The sequence below is a fragment of the Lathyrus oleraceus genome, chromosome 3 (genome assembly GCF_024323335.1).
Source record: "Lathyrus oleraceus cultivar Zhongwan6 chromosome 3, CAAS_Psat_ZW6_1.0, whole genome shotgun sequence".
Lineage (NCBI taxonomy): Eukaryota > Viridiplantae > Streptophyta > Magnoliopsida > Fabales > Fabaceae > Lathyrus > Lathyrus oleraceus.
The window spans coordinates 81,650,521-81,670,873 of record NC_066581.1 but is presented as its reverse complement, the minus strand read 5'-3'; the positions used below and the strand labels follow the sequence as shown (position 1 = coordinate 81,670,873).

At 34.8% G+C, this 20,353-nt stretch overlaps 1 protein-coding gene across 2 annotated transcripts; it reads right to left on the bottom strand.

The window, feature by feature from the left end:
• Positions 1–1,681: 1,681 nt before the first annotated feature.
• LOC127125459 (RNA-binding protein BRN1) lies at positions 1,682–7,894 on the bottom strand. 2 transcript variants are annotated; one of them, XM_051054233.1, is made up of 9 exons: positions 7,543–7,894; positions 7,316–7,398; positions 4,861–4,912; positions 4,595–4,720; positions 4,410–4,492; positions 2,939–3,118; positions 2,415–2,751; positions 2,028–2,171; positions 1,682–1,942 (listed from the first exon to the last, which is right to left on the bottom strand). In XM_051054233.1, the coding sequence occupies exons 1-9, from the start codon at positions 7,709–7,711 to the stop codon at positions 1,815–1,817; spliced, it is 1,302 nt and encodes a 433-aa protein (XP_050910190.1). In that variant the 5' UTR covers positions 7,712–7,894; the 3' UTR covers positions 1,682–1,814. The 2 variants fall into 2 exon arrangements, with proteins under 2 accessions (XP_050910190.1, XP_050910191.1); XM_051054234.1 differs by having other exon boundaries at positions 4,410–4,489.
• Between the last annotated feature and the right edge of the window lie 12,459 nt (positions 7,895–20,353).

Here is a 20,353-nt window from a genome sequence, read left to right as displayed (position 1 = left end):
ATGATCACTTTGACAAAGCTTTTAGTATAGTGTTTATGGTCATCAGTAATCAAAAAGATTATTTGTGAAGTTAGTACTTCAAACGTTCAAATGAGTATTTGAGACATGTGAAATATTGTCAATAAGTGAAAAGAATAATAAGTAAGGGTGTACATGGGTTGGATAAACCCTACAAATCTAGTAAAACCCACACACCCCGACCAAAAAAAGGACTGGGTCGAGTCATTGGGTGAACCGGTTTTCAAAAATAAATAAAAAAACATTCAAAATAATTGGGTTATGGGTAAATCCACACCCAATCCACAAAATCCATAGGTTATTGAGTGATTATTTTTTAGCTATTTTTTTTTATAATTTGATAAGTGATGATTTTGATGTCTTTAATCTTGGTTGCTTCAATTACAGCCTTTTGAACATCTTTTATTTTATAAATAATGATTTTAACTTATTTAGGATGTTGCACTTTAATTATTTTGATGTTAATTCTTATAAGTCCTAAGTATTTTATAAATTTTAGGTATTACTGTAATGTAACTTTAATTTTTATAAATATGTTTATGATAAATTTCATTGTGCATTTAGACATTTGATGTTTTAAAAAATGGCGGTAATAGGTTAAATTATTTATTAAGAACAAATGTGACAAATCATTTATGATTATATAAGGAAGAAAGAAAATTGGGTAACACACTACCCAACCCAATCCAACCCACAAATTTGTAATTTTATCAAATTCGACTCAATGATGATATGAATGATTATTTACTTCACTCAAATCAATATGCTCTATATGGATTAGGTCATGATTTTGTCTAAATTCAACTAAAATCGACCCATATACACCCCTAATAATAAATGTGACTCAGGATCACAGTTATAAATGCGGATACCTATTGGATGTGATCACCAATTGAAATTGAAATGAGGGGGGAGGCCGTACTTCTATTATGTGTGCAGATTTGTACAAGTTTCCCAGAATGAAGGTTTATATGTGTCACTTAGTGGAAAGCTCTTTACTAGATTTGGCTTATGAACTGAGTATGTCTAGACATATTTTATCAAAACCTTTTATTCAACACCATGTCTGGAGTTTTTTTTCCTTTCTGGCCTTTCAAAATATTATGTGGATACCGCAGCATTTTCCATTCAGAAAATGAAGGAACATAAAAACGACACTAAGCATTGAATGTGAAACATGGAGGTACTCATTGAATTGAGTTGGGAGAAAATTAAATCAAAATGGGACCACAGTTGGTGGGAAGCCCCCCGTTTCTCAAAAAAAAATGGAAGTGGTAATAATCAACATAACATGCTTGACTTTTGTGGTAGACAGGATACATACATCTATTAAGTATGTGGGCTATTATCATTGCCATCAGCTAATCCTATGATGTTTTTCTTAAACAAGTAGTGAGTTGATGTAATGTTCATGTTTTATTTTATTTTTTCAACAATGACTTTCATGATTTATGTCTACAGAAAATTGGATTGAATTAGTAATTGCATTTACTTTAAATTTAATTCAAATATGTCAAACAACTTAAATAGACTTTTACCATAGTATATTCTTAGGCACTTTTCTGTGAAATTGTACTACGGATTGACTTCACAGTTCACACAAGAGTGGTTAGGTTGGATTTAGAAATAAAACTTATGAGGAGAATAATAGAACCAATAGGTATTCTGAGAGAAAAATCAATAAATTAATCAATGTCTAAATAAACTTTCATGTTACAGGAATTACAAATTGTATTAACATTAGACTGGTCATGAATTACAATGTAAATTATACAAAACTCCATTGTTCATCTTCATCAATAAGGTTTACCGGGTTTGTTGTCCCTCTTATGCTGAACCTTTAATTTCTTACCTCCTAATTGGCATCCATTCATCATACTAATTGCAGATTGAGCATGATCTGGGGAATCATAACTTACAAACCCTGCAAATGAGAGTGTGTTCATCAAACACAAGCTCCAAACACAATCCATGAAATTGATTACAATTAATTAAGAGCATAGGTTTACCAAAACATTTGCTGACACCGGTTGCTTTGTCAACAAAAACTTTAGCGCTTAAAACTCTACCAAAAGGTTGAAAAGCATTAGCAAGCTCTTGATCTCCAAATTCTTGAGGTATGTGGTAGATAAATAGATTTGCGCCAGGTGGTCCTACGTGAAGTATAATAATATGCAGAATTAGCACCAGGTAACATTTAACGTTGTAAGGAAATAGTCAGGGCAAAAACATAAAGATATCAACATGCTTAGTATGCATGCATTCATTTAGAATCAGGTAACATTTATTGTTGTAAGGAAATAGTTGTACGCAAAAATATTAGTAATTTTTTTGTCAACAATAATCTTGCGTATTTATTGCAGACAACTTAAAAAAGAATGGAAGGTATAACTAACCTTCAATCTGACCACCGCCTGAATTTTTGCTGGACCCTGAAGATGTAGCTGAGTTACCGTTTCCACCGGAAGGCGAAACAGAACCGGGAGGACTATTCATAGGCCTTGGACTAATCATACCTGCAGGATAGGGCATTGGAGGTTGTAGACCTGGCACAGCAGGATAAGAACCAACATAACTTGCAGGAGGCACATGATAGTTTCTAGGATTCATGTTGGGGCCAAGATCAGGCCGCAAAGCATTTCCTTGATTCATGTGAGGCATCATATTATGGTAACCAGCTTGATTCTGCATTGGCGGCATGCGGTACGGCATGAGCCCATAACTTGCTGGAGCCTATCAAGAGAAAATTATTGTCATTGCATATCTGGTCAAGAAGTTAGAATGGAAAATAACAAACATAAATGAAAAAATGTAATGGTTTTTGAATGAATGACAGTAATATGGTGAAGTACCTCGTGAATTATTTATTAAAAAAAAAAAACTATAGTAGTCTTTTATTGTTATTACCAACATAACTAACCTGATAACCATAGCCATTATATGGGGGAACGTAGCCCATAGGCATGGCTCCAAACAAGGAAGGATGCTGAGAGTCAGCATGTGCCACATTAGAAGCTTGAGATTGTGCTTTCTGAGCTCTTCGGGCTTGTCTTTCCTTTTCAGTATCAGCCCATTTGACAACTAAAGGAACACTTGAACCCTATACATGAAAAAATAATATCAAATTGTAGTTATACTTGTCATGTTAGTGGTATCTCGGTCAACTTTTGTCATGTGTGGATAACATATAAACCAAGTGACAATAAATAACTTTCCGGAGGGAATTTAGTATTTGATCAGTAATTTGTTGGAAGACTAGTTTGTCTAGAGGGAAAGTAATTTGTGGTTTTGAAAAAATAAGATAGAATGCAACTCAGCTACAGCCCATTTATGCAAGTTCATGAGTTTTAATTCATATATCTTATATTTCATATACTATTTCATATATTATAATTGTGTCAAACGAAACAGGGCACAAGGGTTTGTGAATGGGCAACAATCCCAATCTTGAGAGTTATTCAGCTCAAGCTGATTTATTGCAAACATGTAACAAGCTTAACAAGCCGAAGCTTGATTTTCCCTTTCCAAGTTCGGATCCAGTTCGAGCCTGTCATATAAATAATGGTTAACGGGTCAAGCCTAGGCGTGGAACATTGTCTTATACAGGCCATTGTAGAAAACAATCCCACCATTAGGTTTCCAATCTACGACAAGGACACAAAACTGAAATAACAATTGCAGGTCTATAAAGAAATCTGAACATGATTAAATGTTCACGTCGCTCACCAACAGCATTTTGTGGCTGGATGCCGCTTGAAGGTCCAAAATACAGCAAAGACCATCTACAACTAAAGTTGTAATTGAGTTTGAAGGCATGTACTTTTCCACTCTACCACATGCAAGGAACCAAAGGCATATTATCAATCTAAAATAGCCCCCTTGTGCCATCTTAGTCACGGCGGTTTCAGCGACAATTTGCACTCATTGCATCAATAAAATTGCATATAGTACCACTAAACTGCTAAATAGTATCATTCAGATAACAATATAGTTTCATACTGTATATTAAATCTAATTCACTCCATCCCTCCATTAGTAAAATACTAACTAATGGATGAAATTTTTAAATACATTTCTTATAGGTTTAAATATGTTTTTGGTCCCTTAAAATATATTAATTTGTTTTTAGTCCTTTTAAAAAAATTCTTCAAATGGTCTCCCAAATGTTTTCTATCATCAAATTTGGTCCTCGCTATTAAATGTTCCACATGTGGCCTTTATAGATGGACTAAAAACAAAATATTCTTAGGGACAAAATACTTAGGTTAAAATAACTTTTTGGTCTTCTACATTCATTTTTATTCCCTTTATAAAAAGTCATGTTTAACTTTTTTAACGGCGAGGACCAAATTTGTTACTACCAAAAATAGAAAATAGGATTAAATATCAACCTCCATTTTGTGTTTTCCATTGATTGCCTCCAAAGCAGCCAGAGCTTGTTCTTTAGTTTCATATTTCAAAAATGCACAACCTACTACAACATGGTAGAAGAAACATGAATAAACCTTGTGAATTGTGATTAAGAAAGGAAAAACCTTGAAAGAATAAATAATGAATTAAGATGTAGAATCAGCACCTTTACTTGTCTGTTGAGAACCTCTTAAAAGCTGTAAATCCTTTATAGTTCCGTACTTGGAAAAAAGTTCGGATACTTCAACTTCAGAAACATTCTTTGGAAGCATGCCAATGAAAAGTTTGTGTTCTGGATTCAAGGACAACAAGTAATTATTTATCAAGATATGTCTTCAATGTAAATAATATAACTTCAGTACATGAATGAATCACAAAAAAAATTGTATTGTTGATTAAAATATTAAATAAAACAATAAATATAAACCACACCTAATCTTTCCAGCTCGCCGTCAGCATACTTCACTTGCAAAGGACTAGATGCCTGGATTAGAACGAGAAAAATCATATCATATCATATACCACGGTCTTAAGAAATAAAATTCATAACATCAACAGTACAATGTTCTATGAAAAGCCTTGGCTAATCAAGAAAACAAAAGTATAATAGTATTGGGCTTTTTATGCATATTCGAATAAAAAATACAGGAATAATCAACAAATACAATAACCCCCTTCTTAAAAATTCTCAACCTTAAAGGACCAAAAATTTGCAATAACCCCCTTCTTTTAAAAGAAACAACAATGTCAATCAAGCATAGGTAGGATTGACTGTACCAATCAATCAATGCCAAAATACTCTTCCAAGTGTTAATGATAGGACAACATGGACAAATGGATTTTGATGACTTAATCATTGGGCCCAAGTCAGACACCTCACACACTTATAGCTTCTAGAAGGTTGTGGAAGCTAAGGGAATAATAAATAGGTAGGATAATCCCTGAATTTTAGGGAATATTCTGTTATTAAAGGAAGGGGTGGAAATGAGTAATTCAATTAGAAAGTTTGTTATGAGAGATACTCTGGTTTAGGAGCAATTCTGCACTGGCTTAAGAGTTCTTGGAACTCTGGTTTAGGAGCAATTCTGCTCTGGCTTAGGAGTTCTTGTAACTCTGGTTTAGTTTTTCTGTTTCATTCACCATTGTAAGAGCTTTAAGCTCAACTAATTGTAGTAAATAATGCAGTGTTCATATTAATTTTCCGGGTTGTATCAATTAACACACAAAGAAATGTTATTAATTGTATGTACACTTAAGTATAATATACAATATATAACAATGAATATGTAAATACCTTATAAATCAATCTCTAAGTTGTATTTATTAATAAGGGAATAGGACTATGACCTGAACAATATCATTGTATTAATATTAAAAGAAGTTAAATAACAAAATGGAAAATCAACTCCATTTATCCCATAAAAATTTTCATAGTTGGTCATTTCACACAACTTAAGGAGAAATTGTAAATAAGGAAATACTAGTAGAATAAAAATTCTACCAAATTAACCCTATTAAGTTACCAGATTAAAAAAATTATAAATGAGAGAGCTAGAGAGAATAGTAGTTTTACTGAATTATCCTTAGTAGTTTCACTTTCATCGTAAATGCAAAGTGATATGCCTAATACTCATCAAAGTGATGCAAGAAGTATTAATTAGAGAATAAATTATTTTAGTTAGTGAGTACAATTAAAAAATAAATAATGTTATATTGAAAACTGAAAAAGTAAGTCAATTTGTGATTTTCTTTTGCAAATACTCCCCTCTAGTTCTTAATATCAGAAAAAAATTGTTTTTCAAATTCATTGAACAATTAATGTATTTGGTCTTTGTAATAGTCTATATACATTAATTATTTAACAAATCTAAAAAACATTTTTTTATATTAAGGACCAGAGAGTAGATCACTCAATTTAGGAGTGAGCACATAGTAATTAGTTATATGGTATAATTGGTAAAAAAATAATTAATGCTGTATTGAAAATGACATTTTTTTGGGACAATTTTTTTTTTCAAATATAATAATTATTAGTATATGATAAAAAGAATAAAGACTTATATGTCCATGATGAGAAGCAGGGCTCTAATTGAATCTAATAATGACAATCATAATATTACCTCAATTTACCAAGGATTTAAGGCTGCTACGTCAATACATTATAAGATAAACCCAAACCCCCTCCCCGAAAAAAATCATTCCTAGAGGGATTCAAGGCACAGTAAAAGTGTGATCAGATTGATTGCCATGATATTTTTTTAAAAACATGCATGTGTATCTGCTTATGCATGTTAGATTCAGACTAACTAAAACAACAAACTTGGCAAATAACTTCCATCATATGTAGCACCGACATTTCAGACCGAAGACGTGTTTGGTGTCACGGATGGACATAACTTACATTCAATCACTTGTATTTTCTTAACATTATAACCAGTGTTAACAATCACTACGAAAAATAGCAGTTTGTTCAAACTTCGCTACAGGTTGGAAGCCAAATAGTAGTTAGTACCTTGGAAGTGCTTCAATAGCTTCCAGCCAATGACCAATAAAGAAAGTTAGAAAAATAAAGACACAACCAAGAACTAAAACACTAGTGAATGAATGTGGAAAGACATTAAAAGCAGTGATGAAAGCTATAAGAGTGAGTTCAGTGGGTTACCCAAATATAGCACAAAGCACCAAAACATAAATTGCTAAAATTAGACAAAAAGTATATCCACCAATTAAGAAACTCGATACTAGTAAAAGCAAAAGTTACTAGTAGTCGTCACAATTCACAATCAATCCATTTATAACGGAATCACCATATCATTGAACAGAATAATAACAGATCACATTCAAGACTATAACAACATAAAACCAAAAATAAAATTACTATACTAACCCCAGGTAAAGTTTTCTTATTGTGACACGCATTAACGGCCTTATCAGCTTCATCTCTAGAAGGACAAATCACAAAGCAACAACCTACAAAAAAAAATTAGGGTTCAAAAAAGGGAATGAAGAGAAAATTCAAAAATTCGAAAAATTCCAAAAACGAGATTCAATAGCGGAGAATGCGAGATTTGAAATTGAGAAGAAGAAGAAGAAGAAGAAAAAGAAGAAGAAAACCTCGAGAAGCGCGAGTGGCTTTGTCTTTGATGATGTTGACTTCTTCAACCAAAGCAAACTCTTTGAACATTGTAAGTAACTCATCTTCCGTCATGTGCTTCGGTACTTGACCTACGAAAAGTTTCACACTCTCTTCGTTAGATTTACTCTCTTCCTTCGTTTCCGCCATTAATGTAGTTACACGAAGCTTCGTTTCTTCTCAACAATGATTTTCTCTCTCTCTCTTCTGAGATTCAGTTTCGTTTTTTTAGAGTCCTCGATGGTAAAATTGAGAGTACTTTCTCTCTCCTCTTTCTCTCTCTGGATGATGAGTTATGGGAAATTTGGATCTTCAATTTGTTTGCATAATAATGTTATGTTATTAATTGCAATTTTTCTAATTATTAAAACCTTATGTTCGCGACATTTATTTCTGTTTTTTTACCATTATGCCATTACTTATCAAGTGGATTGGACACAGTGCTGTATGCATAGCTGTCCTCAATACACTTCCTAATTGGAAAATTATTATTAGTACTTTTTTGTTATTTTCTAGAAAATCTAGATGTGTTTTTAAATTCAGAAAACCTAATAAATGGTGGTTTTTGTAATTTTTTAAGTTGTTTGACTTATTTTAGAAAATAAAATATTTATACCAAAAAGCAAACAGTCAGCATGCAACTTGAAGCTTTTTGTGGACTTCTTGTCTATCCTATGAAAATGTAATTTGAGTTTTATAAATACTTATCATTAAAAAATATCTATTTTTATATAAAATATATATATATATATATATATATATATATATATATATATATATATATATATATAATATTGTATTCATTTTAGTAGAGTAATTAAGTTTATTTGTTTGTAAAAAAATTCTAAAATACTAGTATGTTGTAATGAAAACCTAATAAATGTGGATTTTTTAAAAGGAGTATGAAAATAAATAGTCAGTATATGCAACTTGAATCTTTTGTGGCCTGGTCATTTATCATATACTAATATAGTTTGACTTTAATAAATATTTTTTCAAAAAATAAGAATAAGGGTTTTTTCGTTTTTGATTAACAAATTTGATAAACAACTCTCCAGAATATATTTAATTAGTTGTTTTTATGAGAAAGAAGAGAAAAAAATAATATTTCCTTTTTTAGTAGGACAGAGTACCAAGTCGAACTGAAGTCGCTGTAGTTAACGGTCATCTTAGAATGTTACTACCGAGAATGAAAAATGAATCTCCACGAAACACAATGATGGATACATAAAAGTACAATTGTGTGCAAATTGTTGTCATGAACATCAAAATGTGATTCACTTTTCCACGACGCAAGTGGGGGAAGGGTAGGTTGAGACAGTAGGGGTGAGTTGGTCAATTCAAAACTCAACTAAGTAACATGTTGGTTTGGTGTTTTGTCTTTATACATTTATTTTCGGTCAACTTTTATCTCCATGCTATTGCTATACTACTATTAAAGTAGTGGTAAGTGATTTTAGTTTTTTTTTAAAACATAGATAAAGGTAATTTTGAATATATAGTTGTTATTTTTTATTTTTTTTATAACCCGTTGAAATAAAAGAGTTTTTAACAAATATGAGAAAGAAGAGGACAGAAAAGAGATAAAACTGAATTGAATAAGAGAAATGTTATTGAGTAAACTTGTTAGGATTTATAGAGATCTTAACTTGTCACCCCTTACTTATATCTGACAATCACCGTTTTGTATGAATAGATGATACTAATTCTATAACATCTTCACTCATTTTTTGAAATTCACCTCTCATATGCGCGACTTTTGAATTCTCTAGAGCAATATCGAAAAATTCGATGGACTTATCAGAAATTTCAAAAACAATATGTTTTTTTATCGTAAATAATTAAATTTGTGTGATTTTGTATTGTAAATTTCAAAAATTCTGATAATTGTGAAAACATTTACCCCAAAAATTTCACACTTTGCGGTACCAAAATGACATGCAAATCCCTGGAAATTTCAAAATTTCCGATAGTTATAAAAAAATTATTTTTTTCCCGAAAATTTTAGAATTTCTGGAAAAATTAGGAAAATTTTAAAATTAGTGAAATTTCCTGTAGTTATTAATCTTTTTGTTTGTTTTTTGTAGTGAAATACAGAGGCAGGGACTGCACTGTTGCAGGCAGAGTGACAGATAGAGCGGGAGAAGGTTATGGTTGTTGAGGTTGAGTTTTCCCAAATACGGGTTGGATGAGTGGTTCCAACCGGTTCACACCAAAAACGGTTGGATGAGCTGGGGCAGTTCTATGCACCTCTTAGCACCTCATGTCGAGCGTTGGAGCAGTTGAGCGACCCATAGACGATGATGAGGTTGTTCATGCTCAGGATGTTCATGACCCAACGGTCGAGACAAATGTGACACAAATTGTTGCTGAGGTTGTTGATGAGATGGTTCAGCCATATGTCGTTGTTGCAGATGAGGTGGTCCAACCAGATGTCGTTGTTGCAAATGAGGTGGTCCAGCTAGATGTCGTTGTTGCAAATGAGGTGGTCCAACCAGATGTCATTGTTATTGATCCAGTCATCTGCTACTACTGACACAGAGGTTACAACTCTTTTGGTCGAACCGTCTATGCACACTGATTAAGGATTTCTGGGAGGACATATTGACTGGTCGATGCTTATTGAGTAAGTTGACTGTGTGACATGCCGACCATGGCAGTAAGAGGTATATATATTTTATGTTTAACTTTAATTTATTTATTATTCTTTCATGAAAGTTAACTACTAATTTTTTAAAATTTGTTTGTTACAAGATTGTCTCCCACTAAAGGTGACATTGCACGGATCAAAGTTGAAGAACATCCCTAAGAATCCAATGCTTAAGCAGGTCATGTGTATTGTACGTGATTTTGAGCTCATTGATTTTGTCGGTTGCTCACTTACCATGTTCAACGCTCCACTTCTTACTGCTTTTGTTGAGCGATGACACAAGGAGACATCTTCATTTCATATTCCATTTAGGGAGATGGTTATCACTCTAGATGATGTCTCATCATTGTTCCATCTCCCTATCACCGACAGATTCTGGATGACTCGTGTTATTAGTTTGTCGCTTGCATGTTTGACTGTTACACAAGATTTACGAGTTTCTGAGGAGACCATGTTGGAGGAGTTTGGCTTTAACAGGGGATCTCACCTTCGTATATCTTGGCTTCGGGATAGGTACGAGGAGCTTGTCACGACACTAAGTTATGAGGTTTGTCGCTAGGGTATACATGATACATCTAGTATCATGTATTCTCTTTACGGACAAGTGAAGTGTTTATATCGACGCCCGATACATGTGGTTATTCAGTAGCCTTAATGTTACCAGGTGGGCTTAGGGATGCACTGCGTTGACCATCCTATGTACAACACTTGGAATGGCAACAATATTTGAGATCAGACAGCTTGTTGGTTATTTGAGTCTATTACATGTATACTTGAAATTATTATGTGTTACTGATTTCTTATTTAACTGTACGAATAACATTTCTTAATTACTATTTGTTATGTCTGTATTTTGATATGAGTGCTCTATATACGAGTATTTCCCCACCATATGTGACAGGAGGGTGCAACATTCCTCAGTGAGGGGCCCCACGTGCGAGGAGATGAAGGGTCAGCCATTCATATCTCAGTGGTGTTGCGGAGTACAGGAGGAGGCTAGATGCGCTGACTATAGATGATGTCATATGGACACCATACACTGATCATAGAGTCCACCATGAGTTTGATGACTCTTCTTTATATTAAGGTTATATGCAGTGGGAGACCATGGTCGCTAGACACTTGCCTAAGAGGTGTCTGTGACAATATGGTTATATTCTAAGCATCCCACGATCAATTCAGGATATTCCATCTACGGGCATTGACATGTGGTTTCAGAGTAACATCATCAGCTCTGGTCATGCCATTAGAGATGGTGTAGTTACGGTTCAGTATGCCTCGCAGTGTGAGTATTGTTATTTGGAGCGGTACCTCACTGTATCACACCCTTACATCATCCCACATGTTAAGCATACATATGATATTGGGCCTTCCGATATTGGGGTACATGTCGATGACATGTCTCCGCCGCCTATTACAACTAATGTTGATGTTGATGACCAGCTGTGCCTCTAGATGATTGTAGTTATTATGGATAACCTCATGGGTTTGGTAAACCCAGATGGAGAGGTTTATATTGGATTATCTCCCGTTGCACACATAACTCGTGGGGACCTATTTAGGCATTGTTGTTATCTTTATGTATAATTTGTATATTATTTGTATATTACGTGTAACATTACTCGTACATCTTCATCGGAACTTTTTATTAGATAATATTTTTGATCATCCATTGATGCAACATGAACATAAATTAATATTTGACAATGGATTACATAACTTAAATATAACTTAGGAAAAAGATAATAAATAAGAAAACCTAGACACTACCAGATGATTTTGGACGTTCCATCATCTTAATTGTATCATCGACAGACCTTGAAATCTTAGCATGTAACTTGATCGTCCCCTTTGTTAACCTACGACAAAATGATCTCCATATATCCTTCACATCTCCATCGGTGTTCAACTCAATAAGGTTGTATTTTACCCTTTTCATCGGTATTAATCCAATCTTCACGAAACTCGATCTTTCTCATCTTTTTGTTTTCGGTATCGAGCAATAATTCATTCAACTTAGATATCAAGGCGACGAGAGATGTGGTGCCATCCATAAGTCAAAACTCTACGGGAGGTGAAGCTACGTTGAAGTACACTTCTGCCTTAATAAAAAATTGAGGAAGAGGTATTTTGAGATATTTTTATCAAACAAAAGGTGTCCCCCTATTTATACAACTTTGCATTTATTCTGAACCACACAAAATATCGGTGTAATCACAACCATCCAAAACTGTCAGCAAAATCCCGAGCGTTTAAATTTTCAAACAAATAACACTACCGGGATTATTGCTATCTCTGAGTACTTGACAACATACTAGGCTCCCGAATTCCTTGGAAATGCACATGCAAAAGAGTTATATGATGTAATGATGTTTTATGATATGCAAATCATATGCAACAACATGGCCACATTCTGGATAATCTGAACATTTTGCTTGAAGTAAGTTTAAAAGTTCGACGTTACATGAGAAACAGGGTATGTAGGAGCTTGGTTTCCTGCACAAACCCAATATCCCACTCACAGGTATGTACTAGTCTTTCAAAGGTGATCCCTAAAAGGTCTCACAAAGTCATGGAATCAAGTGAAAATACTTTGCCGTAGTGAATTCTCACATGACAAGAGTACCCCCAAATAAAACTAGTTTGGGTGTGGATCTCGTGCCAACCCAATGCGCGAAATGTAGTTCAACACGACTATACACAAGCCTATCATGTGTGTATACTCAAGCTCAGGTGTAGATCTTCTCTAAAGTAACATCAACCCATCCTACAACAGTAAAATAAGATATCCATAATGGGTTAGCAAAATGAAAATCTAAAGCAATAAAATATGCAATAAACAACATAAGAACTAACAACATGGAACACTAAAATAAACATCAAAACAAATAAGAACAAACAAAATTATGCTTGACTCTCTCTATCAACTAGGTTCCAATGTCCCCAGCAGAGTCTCCAGCTGAAGATAGCTGACTGAAATTGGTGTACACACCGAATGCATCGCACGCTCGAAGGTATAATAGAGTCTCCACCGAACTTTATTTATCCCAAAAGAGAGAAGGGAAAATATCGATAAAACCCAAAGAGAAACAGAGAAATAAGTACGGGAGTCGGTTATGCAAGAGGAAGGTATTAACACCCCTCACATCCATGGTATTCCATGGGAACCATTTTGAATTCTCTTGCTTAGATGAGTGTTATAATCTTCATGTGCCTGCAAAAAATAAACGGGGTTAGGAAAAGGGGGTGCTCGAGGAGGATTATGGCCATCATGCCTACGTATTATCATTATGCAATGAGAAAGTCAGGGCCTCGTAGTTCGTGGAACTGGGGAGGACTAGGAAAAGAAAGGAAGGTGCTCGCCAAGGATTCACATCCTCGTTCCTATGTATCCATATAGTGTAATAAGGAAGTCAGAGATCCGTAGTTCAGAGGATAAAAACTGAAAGAGAGATATGATTGGAGGTGTTGTTTAAACCGGAAAGAAAAGGGGAAGATGGTGTTTAAACCAGGAAATAGGGAATGAACATAAGGTGTATCCCAATAATAAAGTGGTGTCAAAACCAAGAAAGGGGAGTGACCATGAATGTGTATCACAAAAATAAAGTGGTGACAAAACGAAGAAAGGGGGAGACCATAAGGTGTATCCCAAAAAGAAAGTGGTGTCAAAACTAAGAAAGGTGGAATGACCATAAGGTGTATCCCAAAGAGAAAGTGGTGTCAAAACCAAGAAAAAGGGAATAACCATAAGGTGTATCCTAACAGGAAAGTGGTGTCAAAACCAGGAAAGGGGAATAACCATAAGGTGTATCCTAAAAAGAAAGTAGTGAAAAAGGAATGACCATAAAGGTGTATCACAAAAAGGAAGTGATGTCAAAACCAAGAAAGGGGAATGACCATGAAGGTGTATCCTTGAATTATGGTGTCATAACCAAGAAATGGGAATGACCATAAAGGTGTATCCCTGAATTGTGGTGTTATAACCAAGAAATGGGAATGACCATGAAGGTGTATCCCTAAATTGTGGTGTCATAACCAAGAAAGGGGAATGACCATGAAGATGTATCCCCAAAAGGAAGTGGTATCAAAACCAAGAAAGGGGAATGACCATGAAGGTGTATCCCTAAAAGGAAGTAATTGCAATGATGTTTAAACCAAGATGAGAAATAAAAGGAGCCACATGGCTAGTTGCAGACTCATCAGTGAATATACTAGAATTGCACTAAAGTCTATGAATAGAGACAAATACTATGAGAAACTGGGTTATCTGTCTCGTACTCAGAGATATTCTAGACAAGTGTAGGGAAAATACTCTCTCATTATTCTCTATTGCTTAAGGCTCATGGCATGCAATCCTAGTCAAGGACGGACAAGTTGTTGAAGCAAGTTCCTAAAGATGCTTGTGGGGATGAGTCAGATGACGAACTGTTGAGGAAAGTTTTACTCCACTGAGGGTCTTGAACTTGAAGCTCTAAAGTGACAGAGGCAAGTCCCATCAAGTGACCAAGGGACTTATGGTCACTTGATAAATACAAAGGGGGAATGTAATAGATGGAAGGATTTAGTAGATCAAATGTGACTTTGATCAAGCCAAATCAAAGGAGTAAGATTAATGAATAAACAAGATGCATGATCATGCAAAGCTAGTCTAAGATCTCATTGTTAGATAGCCCAAGAGAAATCCATGTGGGTGCAAAGTGTATTATCCTATGTCTCATTGTTAGGTAGCCCAACAGAAAGTCGTGTGTGTGAGAGTGTGTTAAACCTAAGCAGATAAATGCAAGAGGTAGATGAATAAACAGATGAATAAGACCACAACTCAAAAGTACAACAAGAGCAAAGCAAGTCAAAGCGTCTATAGGGTCCATGGTTCCAAGGTCACTCTAAGTCAAGCAAATGGTCTAAGCCTAAGTCAAAGTCCATTGTTCAAAAGGTCTTCAACACTCCAGGTCAAGCATAGATTTAAGATTACGTCTAAGTTACTTTTATCGTGTTTTGATTCATTAAGATTTAACAAACAGATCAATCAACAAGATAAGAAGAAACAGATGAATAAGGCAACATGAATAGAGTATGAAGTGAGATGATTAATGAGACATGAAATTAAAGTGAATTAAGTAAATGACATAAAGGTAACTGACACAAACTAAATGAATTGAATTAAATGGCAATAATGCAAAGAGCAAGAAGTAATGTTAGGAGTTAATGGCTAATGAATTCTGTCGGGACAATGTAGCGCTATGTTAAGCAATCGTAAGTAGGCTTATGTAGAAGTTATACCTATATGAGGCCGGTCAATAATAATGTATGTATCAGACAAGTTAGAGAATTAACACAAAGTTAATCTCCTATAACATGTGATACAATGATTAAAAGAAGAGAAGAGATGGAGATATAAAGAAGTGAGGAGGATAGTCAAGGCAATCACATAGGGATCATTTTATCCATAAATCAAAGGACTCAAAATACGGTGCATCAAGGGTTAACCTGTCATTGATGCAAAGTATTGAAGATGATTCATGATCATCTATCAACAGTTTTTGATCAAAGAAGGTTGATCAACCTCAAGTTCATCTATCAATGATTTGAGATGGGGAAGAATTCATCAACCAAGTAATTAACTCAATTCAAGACATCAAGTCATCATCAAAAATAAAATAAAAATGAATTAATAATGCTTAATAAAAGAAAATAAAAGAGAAAATGTCAAAGAGGTATTTAAACATCAAATAAAAGTCTAAGAAATGGAGAAGGTCAACAAAATTAAGAGTGAATTAACCTCAAAAGTTGGGATAAAAAACGTTTTAAAATGATCAAAATAAAAATCCCAAAAGAAAATTAAATGAAAAATAAGAGAAAATGTGAATTAAATACAAAATGAGTTTTCAAAAATGTGGAAAAACTATATGTGATAGATAATATTTTTATAAAATTTTGAAGAAAAAAAGTGGACTAAAAAATAATAAATGAGCGATTTAAAATTAATTTTGAAAGAAAAAGGAATTAAATGAAATAAAAAGAAAATAACAAATAATTCAAATGCAACAACAAGCTGTGTGGCGCATCCTGATTGGCCGGGAGATTTGAATTTGGCTCCAAAACGCACTAGGCAGCTTCATCTTCAACCTCCAGATTTCAAATTTTCAACTTCACGAACTCTTGTTTTTAATATGAATCAAATATGAATTCAGTGTTTAAACATCTCATCGTTCATGTCTCCCTGCATCAGAGCAATTGATTTGCTATGAACAGGGAGAATTTGCTAAAGAACTTGAAGAACCCTAGTTCTTCAAAGTAAAATTAAATTCCAAGTAAGTGAGGGCTTTTGATTAGTGGAGTAAGGAGAAGAGTGTGGTAACTTGTTTACTTGAAATGGTAAATCATATCTACCTTTTCGATTGGAGCTTCAGAAGTCAATAATGGTGGATTTGAAAGCAAAGTTGCAGAAGGATTCAGACCACGACAATGCTTCAGACGACTTCAAATGATGTCGATGAAGGATTATGGGCAAAGAAATGGAAGCAAAAAGGCTTGAATAGAAAAAGAGAGTGACTGATTATTTGAGGTATCGACCTTAAATGGTTCCATAGTTTGTTTGGCTTTTAAAGCTTAGGAATGAAGGAAAATCACTCCGCTATTTATAAGGAATGGTTCGGAAGTCAAATACGTGTGAAATAGGTCTGAATTAGTGTGAATCAACTTGGAAAATTTTAGATCCAAACCGTGTGAAACTTTGGTGCCAAACTCGGGATTTTGGAGCTTTATAAGTTGTTTCATGTTGTCAGCATGTGCATTTGGTCATAGGAAATAAGTTTGCACGCGTGAGAAATGATCCCAAGTTGATTTGGGCATGATTCAACATTATTGGTTACGGTGCAAAATAGAGTTTAGGTCACCATGTTCATGCTTAGGCCAATTCCAATCCACTCATGCGTTTTCCAATTTATTTGAGCTAAATGACCACTTCATAAAGTAGATCATGATTAAAAAAGAATCAAGTCCAAAGGAGATTTGAGGTGGAAGTGACATGCTTGTGAAGTTGAGGTCGTGACCTTTTTTTAGGATGGACAATTGGTCAAGCACTTTGCAACATGTTTGGTCATTTTTGGGTCCCAAGTTCATGACACCATAACTTTTGATTCCTCGTGCATTTTGAGTCAAACTTTGGCCAAATGATCTTTGACATAAGCTTAACAATATGCAAAAGGAATATGATCAAAAGGATGCTTGATCTGAAAATGGCAAGGGTGGAAAGTAAGGGTCATGACAAGGTTTTGACCTATTTTGGCAACTTGGCCCTTTGCACAAATGAATCCTTAATGAATGAACTGATGTTTGACCCTTGAATAAAAGTTATATAGAATACCAAAAGGAACATTTGGCTCAAAGAATCTTGGAAATTGGATAAAAATTAAAAGAGTTATGTAGTTTGGACCAAAGACATGGCATACCTGCAAATGAGATCAAACCAACTTGTACCCCCTTTGTGCAAACTTGATGTTTTCTTGTATTTCAAGCCACAATAATGATGGAATAAGCATCCTTTGATGAAAACTTGATTAGGGCTTGAATAATTTTGATAATAACATGGAGATTGAGTGAGGTGGCATGGAAACAAGCACATGGACCAACTTTGAATCCTCATGAACAAACTTGTCTTTCCCTTGATCAAAAGGCCTTTGTCTTTCCTTGATTTGGAGCATGATTACCTGTATGAATGACAAGAACAACCAAGTATTATCTCTTGGGGAGGTTAGGGTAAGTTGTTTAGCAAAACAAGATGAAACCCTAATGTTAAGATACAAATCACCCAGTGGTCATGCTTATGATCCCATGACCAAATGCAATGGTCATTTATGATATGGTTTGATGTATGCAAATGAACTATGCAAAAGGGAGGGTAAATTTTAGGGTATGACAACTAGAAGCAGCAGGATAAACAATCGGGTCAATAGGATCAATCACAACAAGAGCCGTGTCAGCAACATAAGTCACCATAGTAGCATCAGCTTGATTGACAACAACAGTGTTGTCCCTCTGGGCTTGCAGAAGTTCCAGAATGGTACCCATATGTCCTTGGAGTTAAGCTAGAGCCTCCCTTGTTGCAACATTCTCTTGTTCAAAATCAGACATAATTCTCTTTTTGTTGGCTCTGGTGAAGTACCGGTGAGTTTTCGTTTTCTGATGACGAGGAAGACGAATAGAAGCATTTTGTATTTTTGATTTTCTGGATAAAAAAATTGCATATGAATGAATCTGGTGTTAATGAAAAAGATTTTTGATTATTATAAAGTTTTCCAAACAATCCTCGAGTCTTTATTTGTCGCAAGTAATCATAAAGCATAGGAAATAAAAAGGCACAACATAGGATTGATAGTGAAAAGAAACCTTTTATATTCATAATAATGAAACAAAGAGTATAATTATTATAACGTTGCCCCAATGGCTACATCAAGTGTTCTCAAAACAAAAATAATGAACCCCCCCCCCCCCCCCAAAGATAACTAAGCATCCATTGTTTCTTGGTCAACCACCACCGTGCATCCTTGAAGTTATAGTCTGAATTGGTCTACTCAATAGATCTTGTAGCACTGATTCCTTCTGATCTAAGAGTACTTGCAAGTGACAATTGTTTCTTTCCCAATGTGTAGCTTCTTGTGGTAGCTGATAAGTATCTTTTTTACTTTGATGCGCATAATCCTTCAACCCTTAAATCTCTTCAACTGATTGTCAAGTTCTGTCTGGTGCTAAGATAAAGAAACATCCAACTGCTTAGTACGTATTCTTTCTTCCTTCAACTCCTTATTGCAAATCTCTAACTGTTCTCGAAGATTCTTAAGCTGGTCTTGGTAACTGATCTTTATCTTGCATGCTTGATATTGGGCATCGACGAGTTGTTTCTTCTTGATAAACAAGATGCCAATAGTCCCTTTCAAAGTGTCACCTACCTTCCTCCTCTTGAATTGCTCCTCTTGGGCTTCATCCACTGCCTGGGATGTCATGGACCTCTTCTGGTTAAGGTTAAATTCCAAGTCTTCTTTCTCCCTTGTAAGCCTACCAAGATTAAATCAGAGATCAGTGTTCTATTTCTCTAAGCTTTTGATACTCTCCTTGAGTTTTCCAACCTCATAGGTAGGAACAACTACAAACACAGGCTATAGGATGTTCATAGATGGCTCAAACGGAAATGGCATCAAAATTTCTTCAACCCTATCCTTGAACCACTATGTATAAGCTTCCTTGGCAATGCAATGCTTCTTCCCTAACTCAGATCTTCCTTGAGGATGGACTTTTGTCCAAGCTATGACGATATTCATTAGCAACTACAGATTTCCAACCCCTTCATACAATACAAACTTATCCACATGCCCGAAATCTGGCTTGCATAATAACATGTAACCCCACTAACATAGTGTCAACCTTGGATTATATTTAATCCCAACCTTTGTGCTTATGAGAGGTACATTGAGGAAACTACCACATTTAAGAATAATCTTGACACCATCATAAACTATAGAGTACCACAAAATGTCATAAGTCGTTAGAGACATGATCCTCTAAGACCATTTGAGATTGTCCTTGTTGAAATTCTGGCGTAGTCAGATTTCAGATGTTCTACTCCAAGTTATGACATCTGATCCAACATTGCTACAAATACAGCAAGATAGTTATACAATTCAAACCCAGTACTGATATGCACACATTCACAGATGTCACGACATCTGCTACTATATCACCATAGTATGGAAGAACACCCAGTTCTGTCCATCTGGTACAAAGACACAGCAGAGATCAACCATAGCACTTACTTCTGTTGAGCCTGCACAGTTATCAGCATGATGTCTCAACATTGATTTGAACATCACCTGTTACAGCATTACAGGTTTACCTTATTTTATAACAGACAAAATTATAACATGCAGAAGGTAAACAACACAAGTAATTGTTAACCCAGTTCGGTGCAACATCACCTACGTCTGGGGGCATACCAAGCCAGGAAGAAGATCCACTATCAGCAGTATTAATTCAGAGTTAAACTCCCCCGTTTACAACTCTTCACTTAATCCCTACCCAATGCAATCTATACCTAGGAACTCCTAGATAGAAACCTCCAGTTTCCATTCCTATCACTACAATTACAA